We start from the raw sequence: 13983 nt of genomic DNA on the forward strand, positions 1-13983 counted from the left end.
CTTTGCAAACCTAACTTCGTTTTTGAATAATAGCCTCCAGAAATGATAAGCAGTCCCATATCCTTCACTTCTCAATGTTTTCAGTGTTATTGATAAAATCATCAAAACTCATATAAAGTGAGCATCTGAGCATTTTAGACACAATTTGCATGGAAGTGACATTGAGGTATTGTTAAGGGTCGGTGCTAGGTGACCATTCAGAGGGTGATAGGAAAATCAGAATTGTACTGGAAATCCCAATGGAAGAACATCACTTACCTCAAAAACTTCTTCATCAAGGATTCTGGCACCGAACACAATAATACCATTGGTGTCTATGATGGGATGGGCGCTTCGATCTAATGCTTTGGTTAGCTTCTTTTTACAGTCCAAAATAAGGGTGACAGTGTTTTTCTGCACGCTGATTGCTATCCTGTGCCACCTATGTAGACAGGAACATAGAAGGAGGTAGATGTTTAATAGTCTATCAGTGACACAAAATCTCACAATAATCTCATGCATTTCAACCACATGCGGCCAAACGTGTCCTGGGGAAAATATGCCTGCCCACATCCCTCAACACTAGGACGCACATCAATTTAGTTGGTCCTTAGACATGCCTGTCGTGCATAGGTTTTGTGAAATATCGTTGTACATAAAACTGCATGACTACATTTAAAAAATTAAAAAACATATGCCCATCTTGGAACTCTCCAATTTTGAGCATAGTTTGCATTCAACATTTTCAAATTCGCTGTGCCTTCTGGTCAGAGGCAACCCACCCCATAGGTTCCTCCTGATTCCCAAGGGTTAAACTGACACCAGACACTTTTTAAAGATGTCTTTGCTTTCTTTTGTGATAATCTCCTTGAAAAACAGAACTGGAGAGTTTTAAGAGCACCTTGGTTACAAGCCTTCCCTATGCTGGAGACATTGGAATAAACACATTTCATTTAGAAGATATTTCATCATGGCATGTTTTGGACCTGCCCACTGCACAGATCTCTACCATTGAGAATACAGCTCCATCACCATTCATTACCTCTAAGGGAATACATCATTTGTGTTGGTATCTGACAGACAGTAAACATGCTAACAAAACAGACATCAAAAAGGATTTTCATCATAATCATTGTTGAAAAAATATCTTTTAAATGAGTACAACTATAAAGTAGAGTTGCAATGCATTTCATCGGGTGGGAGCATAGCACAACCCTGCAAAAATGCAGTTGGTTTTGTTTTACCACAATGAAGCAATGTGGCCAAATAATTAGGGAACTCTTTCCACTTCCAGAGTTTCAATGTAGAAGGGGGTATTAGTGAGGTAATGTAAGGTGCACAGTAAAACCTTTGGTAAATTGTTATTCTGATCTCATATTATCCAAAGAGTAAGGACTTTCTGTTAAAAAACAATTTTGCTCCAATTTTTTCTCTTTTTGTCTTTGTTGAAAGAGTAAAATGGTGGGAACTACCGAGTTTGGTTTCAAACCTGGTATTTTACAATACTTACCACTTGAGCACAAACATGTAGCAGATTGATTTTGTACCGTGTTGTTTAATTAATAAGAAAAAGGCCGACATTAATCATGCTCTGCCTTTTCAAATGTGAAAGATGTCACTTAACACAAAATCAGTTTGCCCCATTTCTAATTCCATAAATAAGAGGACATTTGGGTTCTCAATTTTTTTTTTTTTTTTTTCCATGGTTCGTATTTTCTGCATTACATTTGTTTCTCTTTTAAAATGATTTTCTAAGCAATGGATGCCTCATATTAGTGTAATGTTTTCACAATTACTGTGCTTAATTCTTTTCTTGTCACCAGTATGTTTAAGTTATATGGACTGCAGCCAAATATATTTGCTATGTTCATAATGCAGTGGCATCAGTCTAGGCAGACCTCATCATCCCGAAAGAATGATGCTTCTCCGCTTGGCAAGAATTGTCTTGGTAATGAGACGAAGTGGGGCAAAGGAGGCCAAAAAAAGACAAGCCAATGTTACACTCATAAGCAGGCCCAATGCTTGGCTTCCTGTTCCATTGCATGCAGAAAAGACTCCTGACACTGGTGTCATCATCTCCCAATGAAATCAAATTAGACCGTTTAGCAGCCCGGGAACTGTGATTAACAGGGTTCCAAAAAACCCAGCAAAACGCGAGGGATGCCAAAACCTCGAATTAACAGGAATTTAAGTATTTCAAATCACTATTATAAGAACGTGACATATGCACGTAACCTTTTTTTTAAAAAAAAGAAAGAAGCTAATAAATGAGTGCGACTGACAAACTTGGGAACCACAAAGTGTGTTATTTGCTGCGCTAGTTCCGAGAGAGAACCATTTAAGCGCGCTCTTCCAAATAACGTTCACATTATGAGGTATTATTAAAGTTAAGAGCTACAAGAACACAAAATAGGAGATAGGTGTAGTGGCATTTTGGTTCAATAATGTAACCCCTTCTACTATTTGGTGACAATCTAGCTGCCGAAACTGGCAGTGAGGTCTAAAGAGCACGTTATGATATGATAAGATATTTATAACGCGCCTGAACACAAGTGTTTCTAGGCGCGACAAGACTGGGGGATGGGGGGTCAAAGGGAATGATATGATATTTTATTTGTATTGCACTCATACACAAGTGTTTCAGAGCGCAACGAGGCAAGGGAGGGGAACAAGGGAGGACAAAACAACGATCTTGCTAGGCCCAGTGACATTGAGAACGCACAAGTGCAGGGGAGAGGGAAGGGGGAAAGTGCAGGGGATAGGGGAGGAGTGGAAAGTGCTGAGCAAGGGATAAAACAACAACTGGTAGTGCAGCCAGCACGGTGGCATGTGCAAGGTTAAAGCGCAGACAAGGGGTGTCTGATAAGTGCAGGTAAGGAGACTAGTGATACAGATACAGACCCAGCAAAGAGCTCGAGTAGGAAGGTATTTACAGAGGGAAAGTTGAAGGTATTTTGAACTCAGACCCTAGAAAGCATTGTGGACAATGCAGAGGGTCTGAATGTAATCCTTGCAGCCACTGGGAGCCAATGAAGAGATTTCAGGGGTTGGAGAGATACGATCCCATGGCATGAGGCCAAGGACAAGTCTCACAGTCCTGTCCTGGACCAGTTGCAGAGGACGGAGAATAGAAGCAGGGAGATTTAGAAAGAGGCTGTTGAAGTAATTCCAGCGTAGAGAGAACCAGGAGAAAAGGAGAGTGTGGAGTCAAAGATGACCCTGAGGGTCTTAGCCTCACAGGTGGGAGCAGGAAGAGGACAGAGGGAGGCCGGCCAGAGAGTGACAGGAAAGGCTGGTGCAGGTCTGCTGATGAGGAGAATCTCCATCTTATTGGCATTAAAGCACAGACCATTGGCGGCACACCACTCCTGGATAGCAGACAGTCAGAGATGAGAGAAGGAGAAGAGGTGGCAGAGGGATTCGTGAAAACGAGCTGAGTGTCATCCGCATAGCACTGAAAGTTGGAGCAGAGAGCGGCAATGCAGTGGACAAGAGGTGCCAGGTATTGGTTGGAAAGCCAGGGAGAGAGGCTTGACCCCTGGGGAACACCACAGGTAGAGAGTGAGGTAGAGGAAAAGAAGGACCCAAGTTGAACCCGGGAGAGTCGATCAGAGAGGGGTGAAAGAGGTCAGACAGGCCAGGGCCTGATCGGTGATACCCAGGTTATCACATAGACGGTTGAGCAGGATGGCATGGTTGACCGTGTCAAAGGCAGAAGAGACATTGAGTAGGATGAGGACAGAAGGGATGTCAGAGTCGAGGTTGGACAGCAAGTCTTCACAGATGCAGTTTCCATGCTGTGATCTTACTAGGCCTTGTGACATTCAGACTGTGCAAGTGTGACAACGAGAAGTGCAGGGGCAAGGGAGAGGGGGAAAGTGCATGGGAAAGGGAAGGGAGACGTGTGATCAGGGCAGCATGGCTATGACTAAGTGCAGTCAGGGCAGTGTGGCCTTGCAAGGTCGAAGTGCAAGAAGGCAGGGGGCTGTAGGGGTACAGATACAGCCCCTAAGTGCACGGCTGTGAGGAAATCCAACATCCGCACGGGCAGAGTGCGCTCACCTGGGCTTTTTTTTGTTTGTTTGAAAGAATGAATGATGGGGCCATTCCCACACACATTTTCCACACTCGTAGCACATCAGAAAAATAGTCATGTACTCTAGGAGGACTCAGGAGGACTCCCCTTAACAGCGCCGCCCTCCCCTTTCATATGTAGCTGACACCTGACAGCCATGGGTACATCAAAAGCCTTTGGCCATGGGCAGCCTAATTAGAATTTCAAGGCCCAATGGATTTGCATCTCGATTGTCAAACCTTGCTGGTAGCGGCGAATACTGAGATTGTTAATTAGCAGGCCTCAGGGAAGGCCTGGGTGCAGGAAGTGAAAATGGAGACCAGACGCCAACACCTCTTTGTAATGCAATGTGTCAACTTGGTACTAACACCCCTCCTTGGTATGAAAGGGCAGTGAATATCCTGCCTTGAACCACTTCTTTCAGAGAGGAGGAGTATGTGAATTGTAGGAGATGAAAATCTGCCTACAACCGCCTACTTCAAAGGAGGCCCATGTTGTGATCAAGCTCTGCATAGGGATCAGTTAATTAGAGAGACACTTTGATGTACAGCAGATGTACAGCAGGTAGCAATATGGGTGGGACTTAGAAGTATATGTTGTCATGCTTCCCTTGTCTGTTGCCCTGGTTCTGACCTGAAGCATCACGGAAGATTGTTGGTGGAGACCCAGGATTGGCTCACTTAAGTTGGGGTTGGCCTACACCAATCCCTGTGTCCCACCTGGCTTTAAAAGAGGGCTGAGCCCCTCACTGATCAGATCATTGGAAGACTTTGCAAAGAGTAAGAAGAAGGACTCATTTGGACCCAAGCTGAAGGTACAGTCTACCATACATCTTCCGCCAGTGAAGGAAGGCCAGGAGTTCCAAGAGGGAAGCAAGATACCTCCAATAAACATCTCCCAGGGAACAGAGCGATAAACCGGACTCAGAGAACCCGTCCAGCAGTTCCAGAAACGGTACCCAGCCAGCACACAGCATGACCTGCTAGGTTGCGCCCTTGGTGTTGATACCAAATAACCTTGAACAGTAAGACTGATTGATTTACCAACTACCCTCCTCAGTATCCAGAGTGCATCCCTTTTCTTTGTGAAACTTTATGTCCTCTGTGTTCCTTTACAGTGTGGGTTGTAATTGTAGTGTGCTAGAACTGTCTGTTGTAGTAATAATACAGTAGATATTTGTATACAACCTTGACTGGACAGTCCCTTTTATCATTGGGTAATAATTAGAGTTTTTGAAGTGTTGCAACTAACCAACGATGCACGACCTTGCAGAGATAAGCCTGCCATTCCGTCAATGTTACCAAAATTGGACTAGCAGGTCTTATAATTCACTTGTATTCCAATCTTTTCGGATCGCTTCTGCTGTACTAGAGGTGTGGGGTTGATTGATGGTTTAGAAACTGATATTCATCTCTGGACCCCTGGAGCACTCTGAGGGTACCAAGCCACCAGTCAACACAGCAGACATGTAAGTCAGCAGGGAAGCAAGAGAGAGAAGGCAGAGGAGAAAAGGAAGGACTTGAGCCGCTTCCAGAAGTTCAGGTAGTCAGGCTCAAGTCTGAGAGGGGCAGGGCGGCCGTTCCAGAGGGAGGCACCTGCAGACGAGAGAGATCTACCCCCACTCCCTGCTTGGAGAAGCGTCTGACCCTCAGAGAGCAGGAGATAGCTAAGCAAAGGGCTCTAGAAGGAAGATATTTAGGCAAAGAGAGTTGGATATAATGAGGGCTCCGGCTGCAGAAGGCCTTGGGACTAAGCAGAGGGTCTTAAACTTGATCCTTGCAGCCACCGGGAGCCAGTGGGGGGATTTCAGAGCTGGAGAGATGCAGTCCCTGGGCTTGAGGCCAAGGATAAATCTTGCAGTCCTGTTCTGGATAAGGTGCAGGGGGCGAACAGTAGAATAAGGCAGATTGAGAAAGAGGCTGTTGCAGTAGCCCAGCCTGGAGAGAACCAGGGCTCTTGAGACAGTGAGCTTCTGGGGGAAGGTGAGAATTGTGGAGGTGCAGCTGGAAGTAGGCTTTTTGGCAAGGTCCAAGATATGCAGAGAGAAGGAGAGAGTAGGGTTGAAGATGACACCAAGGTTTTTTGCCTCACAGGAAGGCGAGGGTAGAGAACCCAAGGAGGGTGGCCAGAGTGAAAGAGAGAGAGCGGCAGCAGGGGTCCCAATGAGGAGGATCTCATTCTTACTGGCATTAAGGCAGAGATCGCTGGAGGCACACCAATCCTGAATCGTGGATAGACAGTCAGAAATGAGCGAGGAAGGAGAGGAGGCTGAAAGAGAGCCAAGTGTCATCCGCATAACACTGAAAGTTAGAAGAGAAGGTGGAGATCAGGTAGACAAGAGGGGCCAGATAGACATTGAAAAGCCAGGGTGAGAGGACAGAACCATGGGGGACACCACATATGGAGCGAGAGATGGAGGAGAGAAAGAACCCAAGTTGGACCTGGGAGGGTCGGTCAAGGAGGAAGGAGGTCAGTTGCACCAGGGCCTGATCCGTGATGCCCAGGTTCTCGCAGGCGATTGTTCATTTTATTAAAATGTAATGATTTTCAGCACTGAATGTGTGAGATGAGCCTCACAACATAAAAAAGCCAGCCATGAATATCAAAACCTGAATTAGCATACTTATATTCAACTGATACATTTTGAATGTCTTCCAATGGAGACCCTTGTTACACCTTCACCTATTGGTAGGGCAGGCTTGATATTTCCTATTGCCTGTAAAGTGTCAATTGTATGGCAAAGCAATTCACTACATCATCACATGGGCCTGTTTGCCCAATCAGATCACTCAATGTTTACACTCCAGCTTTCAACTTTGGGAGACTCAATGTTACACACAAGTCATGGCTGGACTTGGTGCAATTTCTATGAATGTATTCGCTGGTCCTTTACGAAGGCTCCAGAAAAGTATAATGTGTACCATTTAAATTGAAACAAGAAAAGTAGAGCTAGATAGTGAGCAGGAAGGACACGTACTTCCCATCCGACAGGTTGATGCCTCTAAACAGGGGGTAGTCCTCAGGGCCTGGCTTTCCTGTATGATCTTCGTACAGGAGCACCGGGGATCTGCCGAGCTCCACTCCAATCTGCTGGATACCTTGTTCATTGTAGATAGACATAAGAAAGGACTGGCCACCCTTCTTTGCTTTCACAGTGGTTAAGATGGAGAAATCTTCAGGAAAGGCAGAATCTGTGAATGAAAGACATAGAGATTGGTTAGTCCTCTTGTATAAAGCAATGCCTCTTGAAGCATGGACTTTGCCACAGTTGAAAAGGGTGTCTTTCCCTGAGCGGTACCATGCTAAGTCATTACACATTTCATATACAATGTTTGCAGTGATGGGCAGAGAATGTAAACAATTGCAGCTAATGAGGATCATTTGACACAGATAGACATTTCCCAGCCAGAAAGCAATGTTCAAAAAAATATGAATTGGTTTAAATGGTTTAGATAGTTCTACAAGAACATTTCTACAATAGGTGGTCTGCCAAACATCAGTTAACTGGCTGGATCAAATAGACTGTATCTTCCCACTGCTGCCATGATACATCTAACTCGACTGCATCTACACACTAATCACCAGTCATACATTTTCATTGTGCCCCATTATAGGTTACCTTTCTAACACTCTCTGGCTTTTATGGCAATCTTTTACATTTTTCTTTAAACCTCCTATGATGCACGTCCAAAATGTGGTTGTGCTATAGAGTTTCTTTTTCACATGTTACATACCAATGCCTATTTTATATGCCATGTCTTTGGACGTATTGCTGTTGGAAAAACACTGCTATTATGAATGTATCAAATATTAAGGTTCACTACTCATGTTATGGTCCTTATCAGGAAGAATTTACTAGATATCATGCTTCACACAGTACATTTCCCATCTGCAGCTGGATAACAGAGAAGTTCAAATTCAAATGATTAAACTCTTTTCCAAACCTCCACCACCAAGGATAGGAGAGGTAAAGGGAGAAAATGTATGCAACATATGCCCTCAATTTGGTGTGTTCTCTAGTCCACCCAGGACCTTCCCTCTGTAACAGACATTCAAGGTTGTTCAGGCCTTCGGCTGCCTGAGCAGCCTCTTAGGAGCTTATGGCTTGGGCCTCATTATAGACCCTGTGTTGCACTGACCTTCATTCTGACCAAGGCTTCCGTAAACTTGCCTTTTTTAAGGCATTGCAGCATCCTGAAGTATCTGAAAGCCTTTAGAAGAAGTCTGAAGGCAACATGTTAGGAGTATATAAAACAACAATATAAGAGAGAAACTGCTCACAATGTAACAATGTTAAAACTACTTGACACAACACTTGTTATTAAGTAATGTGTATTTTGAATAGCTTTACATCTTTATATCAAGTTAGCTACTGTGAAGCACAACACAAATAAGTATTGTCTCTTAAAAAATCTAAATTAGCTAATACAAAAGATGTCCTGTATTTATGCAGCCATGTTGCACGAAGAACATGCAGACCTATAGAAATTATATTTTAATATTCAGCAAAGAGGTGATAGACAGAATGTGTATTAGAAGTTATATAGATGCAGTCAAATGTGTTGGTAGCCCTGCGCTTTATTAAGTTATCATTACCACCAAGAATTACACAAAGAACATTTTTCCTTTTTACATATAACCTTGAAATTATTAAATGTAAGATATGTGTTTATGCAGGGCTCAGCTCGCTTCAGACAAGGAATGCAAGTATCAATCTATAAAAACAGACCTCTTTATTGGCTATGACATTAAAAAAGATGAATAGAGACAGCTATGTGTACTAATAACACAATGTTTGAATGTAAAATACATACAAGAAAAACAAACTAAATAATTTCCAAATTCAGGACTTACACATGCCTTTTGTTTTAAGTCCTGCTGGATGGTCTCACAGGAATGACATTATTGGATGCATGGCCAGCCAGAGATGGCAACTTCAGAGGAACAGATATGTACATAAACACTGAACCTTGACGTGGCAGGGCAAGAAGGCCCCTTGTCAAATGTGTATCCGTCCAGTAAGGTCCCTATTAAAAAGGGGGTTTGTTTTGATGAAGGCATTTCTGTGTTCATACTAGGACCCTAGAAAAACACACATTCCAAGCTCACGAATTGTACAGTAACATGTCCAACAAACAAATGTCTTTAATTTGACAAATAAAGAAATATATTATCAGCTCTAACCCTTTGCTAAATTCAAAAACCTAGACCAGATTTGAATTCAGCGGAGCAACCGCAGCCACATGCATACAAGGAGGATCTATTAAAATACATGTTATTAATAAATGCACATATCTTAATAGTTATCATGTATGTGGCTACTGAAACATGAAGGATGTCTCTTAATTCAGAATTGATTTGTGATTCTGAATAAATAGGTGTCATTAATGACACAGGCCCATGCAAGATATTATAAGGGAAAGACAAATTTCAGTCCAAAATGTATCATCATTTCTGAGGGGTGGGCTAACTCACAGCTAAATACATCATCTTATGAAATGGCAAAATATAATGGGGCAATTGAAGTGAAAAAAGGACAATTCTAGGGGGTTTGAGTGAGCGAAGGGAACTTATCACAGGCTCTGTCCTAAAATCGCCATGTGAAACGTTCTGCATGGGTGGAATTTATTGGGTATTTAAAAGTAAACACATATATGAGGAGAGCTTTTGTGAAAGCAGCAAAAGAAGGGAGCCTGTCCAACACCAGAAATGCTCATAGGGGTTTACACTTGGATGTAAGGAAATCTCCTTAAGAAGGCCTTTTTCAGAGGGAGCTGAATGATGAAGCCTTTATCAAGACAGGGGGACAGGCATAAAAGAATAGCTTACCTGGCAGTGTTTCCTTGAGCTGTTGATATCCCTACCTATCCTGGGACTTTAAAAGGCAAACCAAAAGTGTATATAATAACTTAAGAGCATTTAGATAAATGTCCCAAGAATTAATAAAATCCAAGATAATAACTGAACATAATTTGGGGTAAGCCTATTTACAAGCTATGCCACTAAAGGGCAACTGGGTTTGTAAATTAAACTTCGTGGAAGTATATTTAAAGTAGACTGTCCTCAAATATAGCATTGTTCAGGACATATTAGTCCCTGACATACCTAATTATTAATTAATTTCTTGAGTTATCACAGGAGTAAATTATATCTGTGTTTGTGAGCATGGAGTATGATATGACTCACAGAGTTTCTGGGATTTATAGACTTCTTTATCGATGAAAACTATAGTTTGAATATAAGAAAACTCCTGAATGAAGTATTCTAAAGTAGAAAAGGAAGTACAAAAGGAAGGATGTTCGTTTCCCGCTTCATTCCAAATAGCATTGTGTAGAAATAGAAGGATCCTTCCTTAAGTGGATTCCTAATGCCAGTTAAACTTGCTGATTCCTTTTATATTTCATATTTTTAATCTCAGGTTTGTGTGACTCTGTAATGCACCAGTATATTTTGCTGTCCAAAATATAAGTTTCTACCCTGAACCCAAACCGTTAGATAAAGTGTAAGCAAGTCATCCTAATCAAACATTACTGTATCTATGTCCAAGCTAGAAACCAATTGTGTTCAACATTTTAGAGTTGAATCAGCCCATGAAAAGGAAAGCCAATATTTTTCTCTGATGCCAACAGTTGTTGATGGTTTCAGAGAAAGCAAAGTGAACTCTATTATTATTGTACAATTTATAATAAGAACGATTTTTTGTGAATCCAACACTTGATGACAATTTGGAGAGGATTGTATTGTTTTGCCTACAATAGTTATTCAGATTTGCTTGTATATGTATGCATGTGTATTTGTATTGTGAATGTTAAAATGACTTTCTGTAGCCCAGCTGCCTGTATACAGGTGGAAAACTGTGGGTTAGTTTCTCAGAATTGGTCTTTAGGGCACCCCATTTAATTTATTGATATTTTAAATAAATCAGAATATTCAGATTACAAATAGCCTATTGGTTGTCCCAAATTTTGGGGCGGAATTGCTGTGGTAGAAGGTATCGAATCAAGCATTTTTCTCCATAAAAACAATGAAATCATGGCAATTTTTATGTAGTCCATATATAGAAGTAATTACAAAATGTTACTGAAAGATTGCCCTTGTATTTGTGCTAAAGGTCGATTCCAACTCCATTTATTTCACGACCACCATCACCCACTGTGTAATTTTAAATTAATCTGAGAATAGGTCCCAAAGCAAAATGGTGCACAACATGGTGCAAATCTCCCTAACTCTTTTGATACGTAATAAAGGATAAGACTAGGATGTGCTCTAATTACCAAGAGAAAAGCCACATCCAATCACTTGTGTAACAAAACGTATCTCTACAAGTCAGCAGTTGACATTGCTTATTACTCACCTCTGTAGACATTTCTTAAAGAACATGCAGTGAGTTTTGCTGATTTACAAAGAACACAAATATTATCTCAAGCAATTTCCCTAAAATTGTATAATGTATTGCCACTGTGAAGTTCTATAGAATCAACTATATGGAATGGAATTCCCCATCTACAAAAAAGCCATAGGAAATTAGAAGGGAATTATTTCTATGGTGAATTCTACCAAGTGCTGAAAAAATGTCTATAAGCCAATGATATAATTATTACATTGATTTCGAAAGCTAATCCATGAAAATCTTTATTTTTTAGTTCAGTTAGAAAATGGTGATCCAAGGAACGATTTGCAGACCAGAACCTATGTTAGTAATGAACTTTTCTTTTGTAACCCTTAAGCCTTAACACTCGCTGATGTCTTTGATTCAAATGCCTTCTGAAAATCTTATGAATCCTGCCATGGTGGTAAAATTAATAGTTACTCATTGTAGTGACTAACATACTCCTAGTCCATAGTCCCCTTTCCTCCATACTGCATACAAGAAAAAACCTTCTTCCTCTTTAACTTTAAATTTAGAGGCACACAGGGGTGCGGCTCTGACAGCATGCGCTCCCCTGACTCCGTCCATTGGCGCCACTCCTCAGTCCCCATTGACGCGTGGACAATATTATCATTGCCTAATGACACCAGTTTTATTAGGGGTGAGGATGGTGGGACATATGGAGGAAAGGGGACTATGGACTAGAAGTACGTTAGTCACTACGGTGAGTAACTATTAATTACTCCTTAGTCCCATCCCCTTTACTCCATACTGCATGGGCGATTACAAGTGAATGTAGCCCCAGGGTGGAGAGGAGACCCTCCTTAAGTGAACAAGTTCCTTAGAACCACCTGTCCAAAAGCCACGCCTGATTTATAGCCGGCGTCCAAAAAGTAGCACTTACAGAAAGCCGAAGGGGTGGCCCAGGTGGCCGCCCTGCTGATGACTTGCCATGGGACCTGCAGCTGGAATACGATGGCCATGGCCATGACCTGCCACGGGACCTGCAGCTGGAATGCGACAGCCGTGGCCTTGGCTCTGACAGCGTGGGTGTGCATGTTAGCTGCAAGTGATTTGTGCTGCCCCTCATAGGCCTCCTTGATGGCCGAAAACATCCACCTTGCTATAGAGGCCTTGGATGCCTGATAACCGGGTCTTGACCCCCCCCCCGAAGGTGACAAACAGAGCGTCCGACTTGACGAAGCTCTTGGTCCTGTCCATATAGAATTTCAGAGCACGTCTGACATCCACACAATGTAAGACCCTCTGAGCATCATCCTTAGGCTCAGCACAAAAACATAGGTAAAACTGTCTCTGCGTTTAGATAGAAAGCAGAAACTACCTAAGGAAGGAACGCCGGGTGCGTTCTCAGGACCACCTTATCCTTGTGAAAGGTAGTATAGGGTTCTGATGCCACCAGAGTCTGGATCTCGCTGACTCTGCGAGCAGAGGTGAGACACACCAACAAAGCTGTTTTAATCCTGACCAATCTGATGGCTCTGGACGCCGTTGGTTCGAAAGGCTTGTGCACCAGGGTGCCTAACACTACTTTGAGATCCCACCCGGGGTGTGGCTTCTTGGTGGGCATGTAGAGTCTGTTGAGGCTCGCCAGATGCCGCTTAACCACCAGGTTGGAGGAGGAGAAGACCTCCTCCTCAGAATTCCTGTAGGCCCTTCTGGCTGCCATGTAGGTGCGGCAGGTGTCTATTTGCACCCCTGAGTGCGGGAGGTGTGTCGAGAAAGAGAGCACATCGTCCAATGTGCAAGTAAGCGGGTTGATCTCCTTAGAATCTGCCCAGTGACAGAACCTGGTCCATTTACTCTTGTACTGGCTCCTAGTAGTCCTGCTCCTAGCGCCCTGAATGATGTCCATGTTAGCCGGAGACAGGCTCAGATGCTTCAGTGTGACCTGCTCAGGAACCATGCTGCAAGGGCTAATTTGTGTGGAGCGGGGTGGATGGTGCTGCCCCCCGCTGTGAGAGGAAGTGAGCTGGCCCCAGCGGCAGGTGAATGGGTGGCTTGTCCGATAAGCTGAGGAGCTCTGAGAACCATGGTCTTGCTGGCCACCACAGAGCTATCAGATTGATGGGGAGGTGACACGATTCTCTTATCTTGCAGATCACCCTGTGGATCAGGGGTGTGGGAGAAAATACTCTCTAGAATTGACTGCTGCAATGCCCTCTACAGCGGCGCTAACAAAACTACGATCCAGAGACTACAAACACTACAAAATACTGCTTTGAGAGCAGCGCTCGGCATAAACAAAAGAGTACATAGCTCCTCAATCAGACGCCAACATAAATGGCTCTCCACTGATAACAAAATACAGCTAAAAATGATTTCACTGACCCACAAAGCCTTAAACAACACTGCCCCTAGCTACCTCATGGATGAACTACACAAAAGAACTTCTACTAGACCAACTAGAGTTGGTAACGGCAACTGCTTGGTAATACGTAGATATAAGCTCAGCACGATTGGTGGCAATAGCTTTACAGCGAAGGCTGCTAAACTTTGGAATTCACTACCTCAAAATCTGAGAGCAGCCCAACCTTACCTA

General features: G+C 43.0%; 1 protein-coding gene across 2 annotated transcripts in view; it reads right to left on the bottom strand.

Moving 5' to 3' along the window:
- The window catches only part of COL5A1 (collagen type V alpha 1 chain), a 635679-nt gene that overhangs the window by 447807 nt on the left and 173889 nt on the right, over window positions 1-13983 (bottom strand). For both annotated transcript variants that reach the window (XM_069609606.1, XM_069609605.1), the window contains exons 3-4: window positions 7032-7245; window positions 259-421 (exon numbers count right to left, since the gene is read on the bottom strand). In XM_069609606.1, coding sequence (XP_069465707.1) covers window positions 259-421; window positions 7032-7245 — 377 coding nt within the window. The remainder of the gene's footprint in view (window positions 1-258; window positions 422-7031; window positions 7246-13983) is intronic.

Source organism: Ambystoma mexicanum, chromosome 8, assembly GCF_040938575.1.
Source record: "Ambystoma mexicanum isolate Mex_15411 chromosome 8, UKY_AmexF1_1, whole genome shotgun sequence".
Lineage (NCBI taxonomy): Eukaryota > Metazoa > Chordata > Amphibia > Caudata > Ambystomatidae > Ambystoma > Ambystoma mexicanum.